A 22,297-nucleotide genomic window follows, 5' to 3' on the forward strand; every position below is an offset into this window, starting at 1 on the left:
TCACTTTTTGCCAACTATCAATCTATCACTAAGCATTGTGCATCCTTAAGCATGGAGTAATGAATCCAAGGATCCACCAAGATTCACATTTAGATTTTTATGTTCCCAGGTAGGTCAGCAATTTCCCCAAAACACATTGTATTCCTGGAAGTGGTTGGTAAAGTATGTCCTGTGTGGCCTTTGATTCTTGAACATCTGGAGATGGAACACTAATGATTTCATATCCGCTGAGGGCCAAGCATGTAACAGAGCAAAGTCCTTTCACAGTGTAGCTCCTGTCACCACATCTTCCTGGCACCTCGCTTGTTATCCAGAGTGCGACATGGGAGATCTCATTTGAGCCGTTGAGCTCATGGCCTTTCAGCGCCTGTCAGCTGGGCACCCGGCCATGGACGCTCAGAGGGAGAGCGGAGCAGAGGGCGTCAGCTCGGCCCTCGTGGATAACATGACAGAATGCCATGGGCAGACAGGGCAGGGGATCATTTTATCATCATCATAATGAGACCTTGGCTTTTGCTTTGGCATAACCTGCACACAAAATGTTACCTGAGTTCAGGCCTTCACTGAGACAATACTGATGAAATTGAAATGTTATTTTCTAACCTTTGGGTCAAAATGCCACCGGTACCATCGGTATTGTTGCTTCTGGCATCCTATCCTCCAAGCGGGGCTCAATCACAGAAACACCTCCCACAGATGAGGTTCTGCTCTTAACACTGTGCGCCCCCTCTCGAGTCATTGTGGGCTTGCCCAGGACACTTATGAGCTGTGCCCAGAAAAACGACTGCTGGCTGACCTGCTGGGGCCACTCCAGGTAGGTCTTGGTACTCAGCATCTTCTTCAGCTTGCAGTACTTGCTGGGCAAGGAGCTGGGATCAATGGGCTCCTTCACCACTAGTATGACGTCATTGAAGATCTTGCCCACTGCTCTCTGCTGAGCGAAGTACAGCTCATAGTTGCACCACTCACTGTTAACAAAGTGCCGGGAGAGGACAAATATTACCTGAGGATGGAGACAGAGAAAAAGAAAGTAAAATATTTTAAGTCGACATATGATATCATGAGCTATGGGTTGTGTTGTAGTCTGTATTGTTGTATTCTGGCTTAACAAGTCTATTACAAAACTACATTTTGTTACCTTACGACTGCTTTCAATGTTGTCAATTATGTTATCGATGATCCACCTTCCTGGCGTGAAGTCTCTCTCATGAATACACAAACGATAGGAGTTCTTGTTGCTCTCCAAACAGGGCAAGAGCTGGTCCCTCACCCAGTCTGCATCAGAGTGGCTGTAGGATATGAAGGCATGATAAGTAAAAGTCCCTGTTTCCCCGGCCGCTTTTTCCTTGTGTGCTCTGTATTTGGCCCTGATGATCTGATATGTGGCTTTAGTGTACCACGGGAGGTCAAAAATATAGCAAATTAGCATCAATATCAAGATCACCGCTGCCGTTGTGACAACACAGATGATGATAACTAGTCTGATGTCACACGCCACTTGACCTGGCAAGAATTTGGATATGAATGTGTTGAGCAAGGCCTCTGGGTGGTAACACATGTAGTTCAAAGGCCAGTCTGTGAGGTTTACCTTTCCCTTTGACATTGTGTCCTGGACAAAAGCATGGAGCTCACACGTGCAATGGTAAGGATTGTTCCCTGCCCTCAGTTGAGACAGTTGAGGCATGTCCTGGAAGGATGCCTTGCTAATGAGACCAAACGAATTCCCATCTAAAGCAAGGGACTGCAGAGACGGACTCTTCCACTTTGATGGGATGAACTTGATTTTATTTCCACTCAGCAGGAGCTCTTTCAGGTTGGTGGTTTTCTCAAAGTACGTCATGTCCAGCTCGTCCAGTTCGCAGTTGGACAGGTCCAAGTAGTGCACTGTGGTGGGCAGACAACTGAGGGCTTCCCTTACGAATTGATTGTGGTGAGCGATAACCCGAGTGATATTCTTTTGCCAAACGCAGTCCTGACTGTTTTCAGCAGAGCCCAGTTTGTTTTTGCTAAAATCCAATACCTGTAGCTGCTGGAACTCCCTTATTAGCGAGGACAAGTCCTTTAAACTGGTCACGTCATTGGTGCTAATGTTGAAGGTGTGAAGATGTGGCATGACGCCCTTGTAATCACACCGCCGGTTGAAGATGAACTCATTCTGTAGTCGATTATTGGAGACATCCAGAACCTCAACACCTTCCATCTCAACCCAGGCGTCACAAGGCACAGAGTTGAAGTACACATGCTGAATAGACAGTTCCTTAATTTTGTTGAACCAGGTGAAGCGCCAGTCAAATCGCAGCACATCAGGATTGCTGATATACCTACAAGAAAAAGAGATTTGTAGTGTTCTGTATGTTATAATAAAAATCAAACACACTGTTCCTCAAGGAGTTTGGTCTGAGTGATATACAGTATAGCTTGGGGACAAGGACTGTATGACAAGTTTAGTGCAACGGAAAAAAAGATGCATGGTCCTTAGCACTATAGTAACAAGGAGGTTTGTTACATATTTTGACTTCTATTTGAAATTGGCAACTAAAAGTTGTTTTGAACTGAATTTTTTCATGGAGTTGGTTACATTGGCAAGCATTCTTCCAGTTCCACCATTTGTCTGTGGGCAGAAAAAGGCAGGGTTCTAGGGGATCTAGGCAAATTCCTATAGGGACTAAATACTTAGTCTCCACTGTGTGAATACTTGGAATGAAATTAAATGTATATGTAATCTTATTGTCTACAAACACTACGATTGATAGTTAGACTTCTTGTAAACTGCACTGTTCTACATCATGGGGCTACGGTGGCCGACAGGGGCAGACGCCCTGCAACTTAAGAAAACACACGCAAATAGACAAAACACAAGCAAATTAAGAAAACAACTTCATTAATTTGACAACACATGTGCAGCATTCAGCAAACCACAACACAACCAAATACATAAACGCACTGCAAATACACACAACACAACCAAATACATAAACGCACTGCAAATAAAAAACGATGCAAAAAGAAAAGCACACAAACCCAGAAAACAAATGCAACAAAAAAAGAGAGAGAGAGAGAGAGAGAGAGAGAGAGAGAGAGAGAGAGAGAGAGAGACTGTAAATATTAAGTCTATGTTTGAGATCTGTTTTCTCTCGTTTGGTGGGTGTGTCTCCGCTCAGGTCACAGGTGATACTCAATCAGCAGAGACGTCTGTAAACTCGTGGTGATAAAACATTTAAAACTGCATCAGTGTTTAACGTTGACGTTTGTTTAAGCCACATGATCAGGGTTTAATTTCGAGGTCTGAAATTACTGAAGTGTAGGCCTCCTCAAGTGTTATATTGTGATTATACAACAACGGTTACCAACAAAATAAGTGATCAATCTGTATTCATATTGTGGAGCAATTCGCTCTTGAAATACAAAAAACAGACAGGATTTCTAGTCCCTCCCTGTTTAGTAAACCAGCCAATTTACCGTGGGATTTATCAAACTGAATCCCGCCCGCACATATAAACACAAAACTGCTTTGCTAACTCCATCGTGTTGTAAGTAAGACATCTGCTGAAAAAGTTATTGTATTCATTAGTATGATTGCCGTACTGTTTAGTTCACAAACATCCAACACACCAAAGTACAAACACATAGCGGAGCAGACGCGAGCTTTTATTTTGAAAAGCCGAAGCTCGGGGACGGCACCAGCCGGGAGGGCATGAGACGGGAGCATAGACTGTATATTAATAATAATATGAATTTAATATCGGTTAATAACAGTCGAAAATCCAGCTGTTCCACTTAGCTGCTCCCTCTAGAGGTCTGGAGAACTTCCGTTGTGTAATCTGGATGCTGCGTTTTTTGTTGCATTTGTTTTCTGGGTTTGTGAGCTTTTCTTTTTGCATCGTTTCATATTTGCAGCGCGTTTATGTATTTGGTTGTGTTGTGGTATTTGCAGCGCGTTTGCTGAATGCTGCACATGTGTTGTCAAATTAATGAAGTTGTTTTCTTAATTTGCTTGTGTTTTGTCTATTTGCGTGTGTTTTCTTAAGTTGCAGGGCGTCTGCCCCTGTCGGCCACCGTATGGGGCAGTGTCTAGCAACATATGACATTTCCCACCAAATCCATTGATGTTCACATTGGCACATGGTGCCCCAAAATCAGTGGTAGAAAGAAACTAAATACATTTACCCAAGTACTGTACTTAAGTACAAATTTGAGGTACTTGTACTTTGAGTTTTTTCTTTTTATGCCACATTCTACTTCTACTCCGCTACATTTCAGAGAAAAATATAGTACTTTTTACTCCACTACATTAATCTGACAGCTTTACTTACTAGTTATTTTACAAAATAAGATTTTTGCACAAAAAACAAAAAATACAATCTTTTCTTATAAATGAAACTACCCAGCAGTATAGCAGTCTACAAGTCCAGCTGATTTTTGACGCTTTTTTGACACCGTTTGTAAAGCTTTATTTTGGCGCTTGCAATGCTTTTTTTGTTTCCAGTTTCTAAAATTTGAGGATGTTTCTGCATTGAGTACTTTTACTTTTAATACTTTAAGTTCTGATGATATTTACATACTTTTACTTAACTAACATTTTCAATGCAGGACTTTTACTTGTAACAGAGTATTTTTACCGTATGGTATTAGTACTTTTACTTAAGTAAAGGATCTGAATACTTTTTCCACCACTGCCCAAAATGAGAAGATACTCACCAAAGATCCAACTTATCCAGTACCAGGTCTGTGATGCTGGAACTTGCTCCGCTATCAACAAATGTGGGTGAACGGGCAAAGTCGATGTACTGAAGTCTCAAACTTTTGATAGGGGTGACTTGTAAGTTCATTAAAGCCATCCTGAGGAGATTCTCATTGAATTTACCCCTGTGAAAGATGAGCTGATTGACTGTGATGAATTTTAAACCCTGGAAAATGTCTTCCTCTCCCATGTAGTACATGAACTCAAAGAGGTTGCGGAACTGGATGACGCTGAAGGTCTTGTTGGCAAGGTCACGTAGCATGTGAGGGAGAGCACTTGGCCGTTGATCTATGGCCATGTCAAAGCCCATCTGCTTTGTCTGGATGACTTCTAAACTTCCAGGCTCGTAGTAACTTAGATTGGAGGAACATTTGATAGCAAAACCTTGTAAGCCAATGTTCTTCAGGGGCTGAAAATCAGTTTTCTTTAGTCCCATCACCAGAGGGCCTCCCATAGACAGAACTTGGAGTTTGACAAATTTGGAGAAGCTATCGGCCAAAGTTGCATGTCTGTAAAGGTTATTAGACATGTAGAGCTTTTTGAGATTCAAAAGAGGTTTCAGGGCTGTGGCAGGAATTTCCTGTAGGGAGTTATTGAAGATGTCAAGATGTTCCAGTAGCATGTTGTTTTTAAAGGCATCATTGTCAATGTGTGAAATGTTATTGTACAGCAGCTTTAGGATGCGAAGCTGAGGGAGGCGGAGGAAGTCGTCAGCACGAACAGCTTGAAGTTCATTGGAGGAGAGATCTATGTCTTCCAGTGTGGATGGAAAATGTCTCCAAGGGACACTGTCGAGCTGTTTTCCCACACAGTCTGCAGAGCGGCCAGAGTTGTAAATGCGACAGGGTCCTCCGTCAGTGTTAGCGGTGGTGGGCAAAGATGGAGTCGGGGATGTGAGTGCTCCAAGAAGAAGAGCACTGAAATGAATCCATTTACAAATCATCGTGACAGTCTTGTAAAGAAACAAGAAAAGGAGAGATTAAACATTGGTATTTTATTAATTGATCTAATGAACACAGAACATTGACCCCAATGTTTTTTTGTAGCCGTGGTTTACTTTTTGTTTTTCACATAAAACTATGTATGCCTCTCTCCAGAGATGCAGGAGGTACATTTGCTCAAGTACAAGTTTGCAATACTGATATGTTGTGTGCACACTTTCATTCTGTGATAGTCTCCACTTTTCTTCCAGTACATTTAGTTTTCTTTCTTTCTTTCTATCTTCTTTATGTTCTTTTTTGTTCTCTTTTCTTTTTCTTCCTTACCTTTAATAACTTATCTTAAGCATTGAAATCCTCAAAAATAAAAGGTTGTCACCTCACAGTGAAGCACAACAGTGCTCTTCTTCACAATGAGTACATTGCATCAAATAAAAGTTATAAACTGGCATCTAATCCCTGGCATCTTTTTTTTTTCTGCGAAAAGTAATGAATTAATATTCCTCATGTCCATTCTTTCAAAGAAACCCCAAAAAGCAAAGAGAAATCAAAATGATAGAGGCATGATGTCAAATCTTAATCTTTACCTCTACAATATCTTTCATTTTCCATCATATCACATTAAATCATAATCGTGCCTCAAAACAGACAACAGGCTGCACACATCGCACTACCTACATCTAAATCATATCGCGCTCCCAGGCAGCAATTCTGAAGTGAAAAAGAGAGACTAGTCCATATTGAATAGACATTTTCATTGGTCCCTATTGTCCCCTTCTTATACAGCAACACTCACATTATACACTGCACAGTACTTACCCTCCTAAGACTGCTTTCCTGCCACGTAGACTCTTTCAAATTCTCTTTCCTAAAGCTTTATTTATACTGTTCCAGCCCTGACATGGAGGAGCAATCAAGCTTTATAACCCCTGTTAAACAAACAGTGTTGATTTTTTGTAGTCCAGAAGTGACGTGACTTGAATAAACATTTATGTCTGTGCGGATACAGGTGGTGTTGAAATAATTTGTTTCCCTATTTATTTTAAGTACTCTGTGACAGCTTGGACAACCATCAGAATAAACCAGAGAGAGAGGGTTCAATACATTCAATTTTGGTTTGCTTCAGAACGCGAACTAAATTAGAATCCCTTTACAGAAGCTGCAGAAACAATGACATTGAGGTAAAGATAGTGAATATTGTTTGTAGCTTTTCCAGAGTTGATGAATCACAAAAGATGAACTGATGTGTACTGTATTATTTCGTAAACATTTATATGATAACACCCACATTAGATATATATCTGTTTCAGGAATTTTCAGCCATGTGAGCAATAAGGAATGAGACAATTTTTATCATGTTAAATTTCAGATCTATTCTTCCCCCAACAGGTGGTTGTTCCTCTCAGATCAACGCTTATCTGAATGACTCATTGTTAACAGGCGCTGCCAGATAAACACAAGACAGCAAATGAAAGATTTTATTATTTTAATGAATGAACCCCGTGTTTACTGCGTGGCCATCATCATCCTTCCTTGACCTATAAACACTGTCTGGGCGAGAAAACAGCAGCCGTGACGCTGCTTCGATGAGGAAACACTCCGGTTATCTAATCTGGTCAACAGTGGACGGCCATTCCAGGAAATTGATGGCAGATTAGATGAACATCAATAATATTGATTTAGTGAAACAAAAGGCACTGTTTTAAAATGATGTTGTAATATCACTTGGCAATAACAAAGCTTTGGGAATCGATACAATTTGGTCTCAGACTATTTCAAATGCTTTCACGTTTGAGGCATTCAGATGATGTCCTCAACTGGAGTCTGGTCTTTTGCACACAACAAAAACATTTAAATGTTTTTAGCATGTCAATGGCAGTTTTTAAATGCTAAGGGGCATTTCCAAGAGGCTCATGGGTATTGCAGCATTTTCATGCTAAATTGACTGAAAAATTCATGATTTCTCAGAAACAAAGTTGAAATAATCAAAGAACAGGTGGCCAGGGGCGTTGGACTGGGGGGGAAGGGCACTGAGTACCCAGGGCCCTCATGTGAGGAGGGCCCAAAAAAATGCTAGAATGAATAGCTGTGGATGTGGGGAGGGGCCCATAGAAAATGCCTTTCTACAGGGCCCAGAATTTTGTGCTACGCCCCTGACTGTAACATAAACCTATAGAATGGTGACATGATCAAGGAGAGTTCCGTGTTTCCAACACATTGAGTAACATTGAGGATATCACAAGTCTTCTCCACTAGACATGGGTCATAGTAGTCACAGTCTATGTCTTTGTGATCTAGTACTACTGTTTCAGATTAAAGGCAAAATATTTCACCATGTTTCCCTCACAAATGTCTGGGACAGCCTAAAATCCTTTAAGTCAGTTCTAGGTTGAGTCTCATGAGTACAACAATGATTGATGGGCAATCTGGCCTTAGCAACAATTAAACTGGGGACTTTATATCTCTAGCAAGTCTGTTTGACTATTATATTTCCCATAAGCCACCCTTCAACCATGGGTCAGTGCTTCAAGCTCTGAAGACATTAAACTCAGGCAAACACCATTCATTCTTTCTTTTCCCTGTTTACACAGCATCTGGTCTTTACTCAAGTGAACAAAATAAAGGCTGCCTTAGGTGAATTCCTCTGTTTCACAAGGCAAGGGAGGTCAACCAAACCTGTGTGTTCCTAACCTACAGATGTCAAGAGTTTTAAACTCATGACCTCCAGCTGGTTTGACATTAACTTGCCTGGCAGGAGTTTCTGTGTCAGGATCTCACGGAGGAAGTGTATATGTTTATGCAGTTTCCTATTCTTTGATGCATGCAGCCTTATCTGTTAAAAGAATGTGCCCAAATATGCCAGGCCATTCTTTATTTAATTCTCAAGTTCGCACTGTCGCTTCAGAGGTGAGGTGTGTTGCAATCACTTCACCGTTGTAACACATTGAAGTTTGCAGGTTTTAAAATATCTAGGTCATACAATCCAAAACATCTACACCACTCATTGGGAATACACACAAGACATATGGCCCCTTTCATGGTCAGTATTTTGCACATGCAGGTTGGCCCATTGCCAGGTTCATATAGTACAAGCTGAATGTACAGCTGGGAAATCTCCAGAGAGCACGAGGAGGGAAAATATTTGTTTTCTCTGCACCATAGAGATAGCTTTCGCAAATCCCGTCATGTTTAAGATCTCCAGACTGACACTGCCTGGCAACAATGGCATTGTTCATCTACGGACCCAGTTGAATAGGTGTTGCAACACAAGGATGCAAATGAATACTTAATCTTCCTGAGTCAATGTTGTGGTAAGAAAGAATAACTAACACAACTGGAAATGTTTCAGTGCGACGGCAAGTCTCATTGTTTAAAAGGTACACTGCCTGTCCTCTATAATAAACTCAATGACAGACGAACCATAAAAAGTGACAACTTGTAAAGATGTTGTGAAAGAATAATCTTCAATCTCTCAAACAAAATCATTAATGTGGCAAGCCATTCCCTAGAGCAAACAGCAAGCTGTATTTGGACTCATGTCTTATTAAAAAAAAGGATCAAAATGAATGCAGAAGAACCAGAGATAAGCCTTTTTATTCAATTCATTCTGATTCCTTGTCAAAACCTGGCAGTATATTACCCACAATGTACACTGAACAAAATTATAAACACTTTTGTTTTTGCCCCCATTTTTCATGAGCTGAACTCAAAGATTTAAGACTTTTCTAAGTACACAAAAGGCTTATTTCTCTCAAATATTGTTCACAAATCTGTCTACATCTGTGTTAGTGAGCGCTTCTCCTTTGCCGAGATAATCCATCCACCTCACAGGTGTGGCATATCAAGATGCTGATTAGACAGCATGATTATTGCACAGGCGTGCCTTAAGCCTGGTTCACACGGCAGGATACTTAGGCCGATTTTAGCCCCGATTCACCCCTTGCGACAATCTTAAGGATGCTCCGATTATCGTAAAATAATCTGATCAGATATTCCTGCCGTGTGTGGTGTGTTAAGACTGCTCTCGTCTGCTCGGAAGGATGTCAGGACCACTCCGATCTCAAATCGGGGATATCCAACATGTTGGATTGTTTTGGCCCGATTTCTCCTCGTGTGTGGTGTCCCCCGGGGACAAACGAGCACGCAGCCTGTGGACTGTGGCGTGTAGCCAATCAGAAAGCGAGGTGACGAGGCGGCGAGGAAAGCACCGGGAAACAAAATCAAAACAGCCGGCGGCATGGCGCACCAGAAAGTCCGGTGGACGTCGGAGATAAGTAGAGCAAGTATAGTCCATGCTCGCGTTGTCTCCACTTCATTGACCATCGCCTTTTCTTTTGATAACGGTTTATTTCGGTTAAAAACAAACTACAAATTATCGCCACTGCATCCTCTTCGTCCGCCATGATTGTTTACTCTGAAGTCACGTTTGATCTCGAAGGATTTTGCGAGATTTCCCGTCTGACCTGGGAATGCTCGGGAGTGAAATTGGTTCGTGTGTGATGTGTTGATTTTGCCGTGTGCTGCGCACCACACACTGTACGACCAAAACTGTTAGACCTGTGATTTTTTATCGCCGTGTGTGGGGTCTCTCAGGATTGGAAAATCGGCCGACAATTTTAAAATCGTCCCGTGTGAACCAGGCTTTAGGCTGGCCACAATAAAAGGCCACTCTAAAATGTGCAATTCTACTGTATTGGGGGGGGGGGGGTCCGGGGGTGGGGGGGTCTGAAAACCAGTCAGTAAACAATTTTTTTCATAATTTTGTTCAGTAAAGTTATTGCACCAGGCTTTTAAGAAAACTGAAAATAGCAGCCAAACAGTGGAATTGCAACTCCTAACCATTCATGTGATGCCCTCTGGCCCAAAAAAGACTTTTTCCCATAGACATGGCAAAAGAGATGTCTGTAAGTCCGTGGCTAAATTTTTTTGAGTGTCCACAACCCCCCCGCAAAATGATTAGTTTCACTATCAGAGGTGGATCCATTCGGGACGATGACATTTGGAAAGTCTAGAAGAGCTGCACAATTAAATTATTTTGTCCCCATTCAACTTGGCAGAGTGCTAAACTGGAAGTAACCGGCTTGGCCACCAGAGGTCTCTACTGCGCCTGCTGTTTGGGCCACACATTGTGGAAGCAGCGCGAAAATCTAGGACATTTTTGGCTCCATGATGGCTTAAAGCAACTCTAATAGAAATGAAAAATGCTCTGCCTCAAACGCTGTATCCAGTTCTTATTATACATCAATGAGTTGGGTGGGTTACGATAGTAGCCGTTATTGTAGCCTCAAGCAGAGATGAGGAGGTCTGGTGAGCTAGCTCCTTTCTGATGTCAGACCTCCAGATTTTTATTTTTAAACTTGTAGTCTTCAGCCCCAACCAATGTTTAATCAAGTGACATCACTAGAGACAATTTAACAGACAACGCAGCCATGTAAAATTGGAGTTCCAATTTAAGTACAACTTTAAGTGAATATGAGATATCCTAAAACTGCTGTATTAATGGGTTGGGTTGTGTTCAAAACTTTTACATTCATCTTGAAGTGTTGGATATTGAAACGTAATCATTATATTGTGATGACAATTATCCTGTTTAATTAAACTTGTGTACTAATAAAGGAGCAAAGTTGTACTCTAGTAATGTATTGTGGTACTGTGCGGTCCATAGCAACCCAACGCAATGTACATGCTGCACTTTAGGCTCCATAGTCCTGCACTAAATTAGCAACCAGGCTATGAAAGAAACACTAAATCGCTCACTCATTGATCAAACTACGATATCTCTTTATTAAGCCATGAATGGCGTCATCCAGTGTGCTCAAAATCTCTATTACTGTGGGATATTTACCCAACAGTCAATAGTCGGTGGCAAACAGCTCTTTCATTGACGTGCTGGCAGCACTGTGCCCACTGCCTCTATACGACACATTCATCTGGCAGCAGACTGGTTTCACTGATAAGTCTTTACTCTGTTTAATGATGATAATGATGTTTGATGACGCTCCATGTTTATGTGCTACGCACAAACACATTTGTACTCGAGAACATTTTGCTCCCAGGTCATCATCCTCATTGTCCACAGCGACAGACACTCAACATGTTTATGTGCTGGAGTTGTTTATGTCATACATGAAGTGATCGTTTTATTTCCAAAACCATTTTCCCACTAGCACCTGGTGGTATTTAACCATACAGGATACACAGGATATGGCCATCTCTGAGATTTATGCTGCCACCCCCTTAGGATGCAATGAGTTTACATTCTGCTGCTCAAAGCATTTATGTTACTCAGTTTACAAAAAAAACAGCAGCTGCTTTTTCTTCCCCCATTACTCTGGATAAACAGCAGGACATGCTGTCAACAGTTTGTATTGTAACTAGTATTTAGTAGATTCAATTAAAAATGTCCACAGCAACAGAGACAGGTGTCTAAAAACTGGACAAATGAAACAACTAACTATCTGCATGTAGATGCTACAATGGAAAAGTGAAAAACAAATGAAGGAAGGAAGTCAGCAATGTCCATCCATCATTTAACTGTTGGTGGTGGGAACAGAGAGGGCAGAGAGGGCAGTAAGTCGAACCCCAAAGGTGAAATATAATAATTTCTGTCAAAAACATTGTCCCATCGTTGGAGCTACCAAAAGAAACAATTGATGTCACAGCACCAGTCTTTCAAATGTGATAGATCTTTGTTACAGAAGATATTTTGATTTGTCATAGCAGAAAAAAACACAGGTGTGACTAATAACATTTTTGCTATTAGTCACAATAGGCATCACTTTCTTTTCGCTTCAGTTACTACTGACATTGTAATCTCGCTTTGCCACACAGCATTCCGGGATGGGAGAAAAACGTTCTCTGGTTAATTGGCATTTCTTTAAACAAATCACAATCGTCTTGGGCGGCACTAAGCGCTGTATGGAGCAACGGCGCCTCTGCAAAATAGTCTCGGGAAGGAACTTGTTTTGGTGGAATGTGTAAGTTGAAAAGTACAGTTAAACTAAACTAAGTACTAAGTAAAAAACTTAGATTGGCAAGATAGTCTTGTCCTTGCAGAGATCTGAGAAAAGGAATTCACTGGACGTCTGCTCTTTCTAAACAAAACCCACAGTTTGTTAACCTCTAAAATAGTATTATCCTACCAAAAGACACTGGGTATTTACATTTATCATGGCGGCGCTGTCTAGTGGCTGTAGTAATTATGACGGGAGCAAAGGAGGTAGGAAGGTGACGGTGTATAAGAGCTCCACATTCCACGTTAGGAGGAAGGGTTGGGGTGGTACATGGGTCAAACAAACAAGACCTTCACCCAGGGTGTCCATTTTGAAAATAAAAGTAAGTTTTTTGTTTAAGTTTACGGAACAACCGGAACTAAATCATGTTCTGCGTCACATGCCTAATCTGAAGTTAAGTAACATAACTGTTCATCATTTGAACCCAAACCACGATCATATTCTAAACATAACTATGGAATTTGTGTGCCTAAACCTGACCTAACTGTGACTGTTTCACAAAATGAATGACACGTTCAAAACTGCGATTGTTACGTTACATTTAGAGGATGGAAATCGCTCCTGTGGGTCGCATTTTCTGGCCGCTAGGGGCGCTAATTTATGACATACTCACATGGGTTGACTTAGAGGGGAGGAATTAACAACCTATGTTGTTATATGGTTTGGAGGACTTGCTGTACCAAAAACTTATACAGTATCTATAACTCACAGCGTTTCAGAGGGAACTCCACAGACATTAGCACCCAGGCAGGAACAGCTGTGCAAAACTGCCTGAAATGAGCTAATTTGCCGTTGGAGCTTCACAGATGCCAACAATTAAACAGGCTGATTGCCTGTTAAGACTATGTTAGTTTCCCTCTTTATTATTATCAACAAATCTCATTATAAGACCAAAACCAACAATTTATACATAATCCCCAGTGGGGAAATTACAATTTACACTCTGTTGGTATTACACACTACACAGGCCCAAAATACACACCCAAATGCTAAGGTCCTTTTACTTGCACAAATGGAGAGATGTCAGAGTGAGTAGGCTGCGACTGCTGGACAGAGCGGTTGGGGGGGTTTCGGTGCCTTGCTCAGGAGCACCTTGGTGAACTGGCATCTCTTCAGCTACCAGTCCACACTCCATACTTTGGTCCCTATGGGCACTTGAACCGGCGACCCTCTGGTTCCCACCCCGCTCATTACCAACAGTGAAGTGCCATTAAATGAGGCTCCAACCCTATATGACTCCAGCGTAGCTGCTCAATGGCCTTCAGATAAGACTGTGGTTAAAATGGGAAGCTCCCAGGTGTGTCATGTGTGGAAAAAAAGACATAAATAACTAGCTAAGCCTGAAAATGTGTGAAATCAGGAATCAACAAATTGTTATAATCATCCTCTCAAAACCTCTTCACTTCCATTTTTCCATTTCCTCTTCTTGTCAGACACGTGGACTGGTAAAGACATGTCTGGGAAGTGAAACTGTCCCTGGGTTATTTTGGCTGGAGTATCACAGCCTAAGTAATAACCAGAGTCATCAGCCAAGAGGCGAGGCCCGTAACTCAGTCCAAAATACAAACACTAAAATCCCAGTTTGTTGTTGATCTCAAAACACTTAGAAACGAAACTATAAAAATGCCGGAATAAAAAACATTTATCTCTATAAAACTGACAGATTTATTTTTCTTCAATCAGTCTGATATCTCTGTTTACACAGTGCCAGTGCTTTACCGTCGCTAAATATAAAAACCTTCATAGCCTAATGATCCACTTTAGTCATGTCATCATGAACAGAAGCAGGCCTAAAATGAATGTGTGATAATCCACTGAAGATGGTCATAAAAGTTATGAATACAGCAGATTTAAACTGTGACAAACATGACTTGAATCATTTGTATATTAATTAAAGGTGAAAAAAAATCTTGAACTCACCTTGAAATGCCGAGCGGTCAGATTGGACTTACTTGTCGCCAGTTTGACTTTTTCACAGCACATTTTAACCAGTGCTGCCGTGTGTTAGATGCTCAGTGAGAAGTGAGTCAACACTGGATGAGTTAGCCTGTGGCAACTCTGTCTACGCTGGTATTTTCTCTCGCTTTCTGTCTGCTTCTCTCTCCCTCTCCCTCTCTCTTTAATCTGTGTGTGTGTTGGTGGGTGTGTGTGCGTGCGTGCGTGTGTGTGTGTGTGCGTGCATGTGTGCATGCATGTGTATGTGTGTGTGTGTTGCTCAGGAATGTGCCAGGGGAGCATTTCTTCTGGCTCAGGAGCTCCAAATTTTTCTTTTATTGAAAAACTCCTTCTAGGCAAACATAAGAGAGAAAAAAACTACTTCTACAGTACTACTACTTCTGAGCTGTCATTGACACTGTTGTATAGACTGTTGTCCAGGTTTTGAGATGGAGTTCTGCCTTCAATCCAATAATATGCAATGAATGGAATTTAATTTGTGCTGCTCAAAATATAAACAATTTATTTTACTAAAATCAACAGTGACATGTCTGACAAGTAGAGGAAAAATGGATCATAGATGGAAAATATTTGTGGATGGAGAAAGGAAAGGAAAAGGACAGAACAAATAATTGACAATGATATCCAGTGTTGCCGCCTGTTTATGTTCATTTCTTTCATTTTTAACCCTTGTGTTGACTCCGGGTCACATTGACCCGTTTTCAATTCTTGTTTTATATCAGAAAATATGTGACGTATAAATAAGCACTGAAAATGTGTAGAAGAAAAATTTAACAATTTAAAACATTGGAAAAAGCAAAAACAAACTGTGAAAAAAAGGCGTCAAAAACGTTGAAAAAAAAGAAGTGTTTTTTTCAAGGTTGACGGGAAGACAACACAAGGGTTTAAACCTTCAATCCTAACTGTCCTCTTAACTTTTGGGGTTTGAGGATTTCCCTACATATAAAAGTATGCAGCTGTTCTCCAAAAGATATCACTGAAACTAGGAATCCTTTGGAACAACTTACAAGGAAGGTCTGTTGTTTAAATCCTGTGTTGCAATAGCTGAAAGAATACGCATTGTTTTGGAAAGATGGCCGAGACTGATAGTGAACATAACCAGTTTGTTTAACCTTTACCATTACCTTGACCCAGAACATTCTTTGAGCAGTTTCCATGATGTTGGCATTTCTCTGGCAGAGAGCATTTCCAATAAAAACACACTCCATTGGTAGTGAGGAAATGGTGTGATTTGGGTGAATCGTAAATACGAGCAGTTTTACTTTTAGTCATGCTCAGATGATCTCATTAAGAAAACAAAATCTGGAAACCATTACAATGGAATATGATTTGAGATATTTTCTGGCCATGGTTTTAAAATATTTTGAATATATGTTTCTGCCAGTACAATCACTGAGCAGATTGACTTGTGAACTTCTTCGCTGGGTGTGTGTGTGTGTGTGTGTATGTGTGTGTGTGTGTGTGTGTGTGTGTGTGTGTGTGTGTGTGTGTGTGTGTGCTCCTGATGATTGATATTCAATGGCTGCTTCTGCGAATTTCAGCCAGAAAATATGAATAGAGTTAATTAGCAGAAATGTGTTGGGAAACAGTGAGCTTGCAGAGTGAGATAGAGACTCATAATCAGGGTCTTTGCTAAGATCCCCTCTTTGTTCTTGAGTAGAAAGCTCAGGAATTGATTGACTTGTGCAACAGGCTGCTTTTTCCTCCGGAAAAGCATCTCAAGTTTGTTTTCATCTCACTCTCGGAAAGTAAAAAATAAGCACATTTCACAAAATGTGATGAAATGAAACTACCTAGCAAAGGTGGTTAATTCAGCACTGGACATGTTTCCATCTAATTGTAAAGCGAATTTTAAGCAAACTTTTAAAATGTCGCAAAAAAGAAAAGAAAAAGAATATGCGAATTAGAAGCGTTTCCATCAACTGGTTTAGAACGAATAAACTAGACCACGCAAAGCGTAGTTTTTTTACAAGTTGACGTTATGCATGGTTGTAGATTGCAAACCAGCTTGCTAAATCAAAGAGTTTAGAAGCTAAGTTCTTTGGCTAAATGGAGAGAGATAGCATTGTACAAGTTGGCCACCTGTGCAGAAAACAAGGTTGTGGCAGAGAAATTTATACGCGGTGTGCAGGGCCATACGATTCAAGCTGTTGAACCAATTCGTCAATATACCCGACGTGGCTGAGGCACAGGCTACAGCACACCACAACTCCACTACGCACCTTGTGCCATAAGTGTACGGCGCACTGGATGGGACCCGTATTCCGATCTTTCCCCCATCCGACGGATACCAGGACTATAGTCATGTGAGTTACATGTTCGCTACATCACAACTTATCCGGCAAAGCTCTTTCCATCTCCCGTTTTGTGCATGAACTCTTTTTCGAAAAAGGCAAAAACCACCTCAAGCGAGAGTAAAAACGTTTTTGAGAATTTTAGGATGTTTTTTTTTCTTCGAATTTTGCCATTTTCATCAACATTTTCTAATGCAATACTTCAAAATGCGCATAAAAATGTATTGATGGAAACATGGCCACTGAGATAGTCAGAATTGTTGCTATATGGACTAAGGCAATATATCGCAAATGTATTGTTATCCCAAATGTTGATATTGAGGTACACGTATCGCAAAGACTGCTTGAACTGCACTAAATGCTACAGCCTATTACATGTGCCATGCGTTCACACTCTGCATGTCAAAATATTTGGCCAATCAGATGAAGCCCTACTGCTCTAGATGCTGACTGAGGTGGTAAAGAGCATGGATGTGAAAATATAGCTCTTGGAGTACTTGAGTTGTTAGCCAGCAAAGCAAAAATACATTAACACTGTATATTTAAGTATTTGTTTAGGTATTGCAAGTGATATTGTCATCGCAATATTCAACAATTTTATCGCATATTGTTTTCCTGATATCGTGCAGCCCTAATATGGACGAGGTTGAAACATCTACTTCCATTAACAATTATAGCAGTTGGAGTGATCAACAGTGGCAGTTATAGTAACAATAAAGACAGTGGAAATATGACTAGAAACAACAATTGTAGCATAACAATTGGTGCTTCTTGTTCATTTCATAATAGAATTAAGAGGGATAGCATCAGTCCCACTAACTACTCTTCACAAAGATATAAATTGATTTCTCAGCTATAAAACATACATCATTCTGAGAGTGCTGGTTTTGACTTTTCCGGTCCTATAATGGCTGGCTAGTGTTACAGAATCTCTTACTATTGGAAGGGGTTGACACAATGTGCTGATTGGTGGTGTTGATTGCCGGTTCTGGACTCTAAATAAAATTCACGGAGGAGGAGGCTACAGAAACAACACGGCTGCAACAACATGGAAGCAGCCAAAAAAACTGGAGTCAGCCTAAGATATAAAGAATAACCAGTAGAGACTAGATGTATGACTCATGTAAGAGGATTTTAAATACTGAAGAGGTTGTGTTGTATATCCTTCTACATATTCGTGTCAATACACCGAATAGTGGCCAGCAGATGGTGATGCAACCTGCTTGTCTTGACAGGAACCTCCACCTGAGTGTCAACCATTTTGTGATCCGTGTGCAGATTTCCACAATATTCTGCTTGTGTGAAGTCTACATGCACCTTCTTATCACATCTTTAATTTGAATATGACATAACTATAATATGAAACTAAACGCCTTAGAAACATTTAAATGTCAAAGGCCCTTAATTAACCAAATTAATGTATACATTAATTTGAAACATTTGACAAATCCATTAATTGTTAATTTGAGGTGTACTGTAATTAGGCTTGGGATTTGGTTAACATCCAAAATACTTTCATGATATGTTAATGGATGGTTCAGTAGTTAAGTATCAAATTGGTTTTAGGGGATGTATGGGATGAACTAATGGATCGAATAATCAATTGCAATGTAATTAAGGTTCTTGGAAGGATTTTCTGCATGCATTAATTTGTTTCTAAAAGGTAGAATGCCCTTAAAATTTAGTTGGCATTAAAGGAATCGCACTAAACTGGTTTAAGTCCTACTTCTCTGATCGATCGCAATTTGTTAATGTTAACAATAAACCCTCCAATTACGCTAAAATTAACCATGGCGTTCCTCAAGGCTCAGTGCTTGGACCAATTCTATTCTCCTTATATATGCTTCCTCTAGGCAATATTATTAGGAAACACTCAATTAACTTTCACTGTTATGCGGATGACACCCAATTATATCTGTCAATCAAGCCAGACGAAACCAGCCAGCTAGCTAAACTTCAAGCTTGCATTAAAGATATAAAATCATGGATGGCCTACAATTTCCTGATGTTAAACTCAAACAAAACCGAAGTTATTGTCCTGGGCTCCAAACCCCTACGAACCTCATTAGCCGAAGATATAATTACTCTGGATGGCATTGCCCTGGCCTCAAGTACTACTGTCAGAAATCTAGGAGTTATTTTTGATCAGGATCTATCCTTTAACGCCCATCTAAAACACACCTCTAGAACAGCCTTTTTTCACCTTCGTAACATTGCTAAAATTAGGAACATCCTGTCTCAAAACGATGCAGAAAAACTAGTCCATGCATTCGTTACTTCCAGGCTGGACTACTGTAATTCCTTATTATCAGGATGCTCAAATAAGTCCGTTAGGACTCTCCAGCTGATCCAGAATGCTGCAGCGCGTGTTCTGACAAGAACTAAGAAAAGAGATCATATTTCTCCTGTATTAGCTTCTCTCCATTGGCTTCCTGTAAAATCCAGGATTGAATTTAAAATCCTTCTTCTGACCTATAAAGCTCTAAATGGTCAAGCTCCTTCATATCTTGAGGACCTCTTAGTACCTTATTGTCCCACTAGAGCACTACGCTCCCAGAATGCAGAGTTACTTGTGGTTCCTAGAGTCTCTAAAAGTAGAATGGGAGGCAGAGCCTTCAGCTATCAGGCTCCTCTCCTGTGGAACCAGCTCCCAATCTGGGTTCGGGGGGCAGACACCGTCGCTACATTTAAGACTAAACTGAAAACTCTCCTCTTTGATAAAGCTTATAGTTAGGGAGTGAGGAGTTGCAGTGAACGCCTAGACCGGCGGGGCAGGGTATATAGCTGCAGACACAGCACCCCTGCTTTTCTCTGCTTCTCTTTACAGTCATCAGATTTACCTATCGTATAATCAATAATATAGTGCCTCTCCTAGTTATGCTGTTATAATTCTAGACTGCCGAGGAAGTTCCTTCTTATGACACGCTCTTTTCTTTTGTTTCCTTTTATGCACATCATGTCTCAGAAGTGCTTGTTACTCACCTAGCTCTGGGGAGTTTACTCCCCGGAGTCCTTATGTTTCTTCTTCACCCAGAACATCGCCTCGGATTAGGGCGACACCAAGACCTGGGTCTTGGGTGCAGCTGTGGCTATGGACCTGCTACACCCTGCTACGCTCTGCGATTCCCTGCAATGCCCGACTACGTCCTGCTGCGTCCACCGCGTCCACCCATGCTCTGCTGTGCCACGCTACATCCTGTACCGTCATAACCCCAACCGTCAGACACCGCCCACCAAGAGTCTGGGTCTGCCGAGGTTTCTTCCTAAAAGGGAGTTTTTCCTCGCCACTGTCGCAATAGCCACTGCTAATGCTTGCTCTTGGGGGAACTATTGGAATTGTTGGGGCTTTATAGAGTGTGGTCTAGACCTACTCTGTCTGTAAAGTGTCTCGAGATAACTCTTGTTATGATTTGATACTATAAATAAAATTGAATTGAATTGAAATTAAAATTGAATAAATAACATTAAAAGTACCTTTTTAATTCGTAGAAATCGATGAAGGCCCTTGTAAGGAACAAGTTGATGGCTTTAATGGGTTAATCCCCCTTTTAAAAGCCCCTAACCTGTATCATGATACTTCAATATACTTCAAAACTTTTAATTATCCCCTTAAAATCCCAATAAATACCTTGATAACATTATAAAAAATGGCTAAATATTGGAATTTAAAGGCAAATTAAGGGATTAAGTTCCACAATGCTTTTAAATGATCACAGTAAATCCTTACTTTTATACTTGTATTTTATTAATATTCAACGCACATGTTCAGGGAAACACATGTCAATATGGGTTTGTTACATGAATATCTATAGATATCTGTTGTTTTAAAAATACATGTTATGAGATGGCATTAAACCGGCATGGCACCAATATAAATCTCTTTAATAATAATAGAGTTTGGCATGTTACTTTCGAAATTTAGATATATCAAGACACAGAATCGTGGGCACACATCATCATGTACAGTACTTGAACTCAAAAACCCCAGAGCAAACAAAACAGCAACCCTGCTACACTCAACGTCAGTTCGTTTACAGCAGATAGCGTGATCCATTAAATTGGTTTCCTGAAGGCAAATCAAGAGCTTGCTTTGAAGGAGATTAGCCTTTCACGGACTCGCTGACGATGACGGATGTGAGTGAGTGATAACTGAATTTTGATAAAGCGGCTGTGTGAATATCCATATCAAAGCAAGGACATTGAACATAACGGAGATTTGAAGACGGCAATTGTTGGTAAATGCTATAAATGCTATAAATCTTAATTCCACGTGTTGGCTGGAAAAGTGTTGAGGATGATGAATGCGTACTGTGGAGAATGATGAAAGCCTGATTCCACCTGTCTCAGGAGCAGCTCGTCATGAAAAGGGGAAATACAATCCGCTCTGCACAGCAACAACAATGTGACCACGTTTAACACTCTGTGACACAAGGCGATCTCTCCTGGTGAGAATATAAAACTATGTGTCCCAAATCCAAACTATAACATAGACATGCTCCTTTGTACAACATGCATCTGCCAAATGAATACATATGAATGTGAATGTATTTGGAAAAGAGTCACCTCTATCCTGAAAGTTTGGTTAAGTTTAGGCAACGAAAACTACTTGGTTAAGGTTGAGGAAAGATCACAGCCTTAGTGTGGTTATATGACCCGTGTCAGTGGATTTAAATAAACACAAACTGATGGTAGGAGATGCAATGTGAAGCTTTGTACACCATCCACCAACTACCCAATACAAACTTTTTATCTTATCTATTTTGCAGCAGTTCCATTATCATGCTACTTCTACCTTTGGTAATATAAACGTACAGTAGGTTGTTTTAAGCGTTTGAACAAATGCTGTCATTTTTCTGTTCTCTACAGGTATATAGTATGGACTTGGGACACAGTGAAGAACCTTATGATACCAGCTTGTTGCATAATTACCATTATTGGTTAGCATAGGCCTCTCCTAAGCCATGTTTCCATTCAATTCTCAACCGAATTTTAAGCAAACCTTTGAAACGTCGCAAAAAAGACATGCAAATTAGGTGTGTTTCTATCAACTGGTTTGGAGTAAATACAGCATGCTGCAGCTTAGTTTGGTCAGAAGTTGGCACTTTAAGCTAGTAGAGTAGAAGAAGTACAGGTTGCTACCCGGAAACAAAACAAGTCGCCTTGGCCATCTTACCCATCAACGAGAGAAAACTAGAGATCTTTGGGAGTTTGGTTCAATTGGGCATGTCAGCTAGTATTGGTCATGTTTCATGCTGTCCAGAGACGAAGACTAATTCATTTAATGATTCTAATGCACGCAGCATGACGCGGACATCGGAAACAGGTCAGAACGTATTCGGAAAAGGCATTTCCATA

General features: G+C 40.7%; 1 protein-coding gene and 1 long non-coding RNA gene across 2 annotated transcripts; one reads left to right on the forward strand and one right to left on the reverse strand.

Annotated features, from left to right (window-relative positions):
• Positions 1–32: 32 nt before the first annotated feature.
• On the reverse strand, positions 33–14,798 carry tlr18 (toll-like receptor 18). The gene is made up of 4 exons (XM_031298463.2): positions 14,613–14,798; positions 4,699–5,693; positions 1,139–2,321; positions 33–1,003 (listed from the first exon to the last, which is right to left on the reverse strand). Exons 1-4 carry the CDS (start codon positions 14,673–14,675, stop codon positions 611–613), a joined length of 2,634 nt encoding a protein of 877 aa, XP_031154323.1. The 5' UTR covers positions 14,676–14,798; the 3' UTR covers positions 33–610.
• A 6,421-nt stretch (positions 14,799–21,219) lies between these two features.
• LOC116049108 lies at positions 21,220–21,614 on the forward strand. Its single transcript, XR_004104812.1, has 2 exons — positions 21,220–21,282; positions 21,393–21,614. It is a non-coding gene; the product is annotated as an uncharacterized LOC116049108 (long non-coding RNA).
• Positions 21,615–22,297: the final 683 nt, after the last annotated feature.

The sequence above is a fragment of the Sander lucioperca genome, chromosome 10 (assembly GCF_008315115.2).
Source record: "Sander lucioperca isolate FBNREF2018 chromosome 10, SLUC_FBN_1.2, whole genome shotgun sequence".
Lineage (NCBI taxonomy): Eukaryota > Metazoa > Chordata > Actinopteri > Perciformes > Percidae > Sander > Sander lucioperca.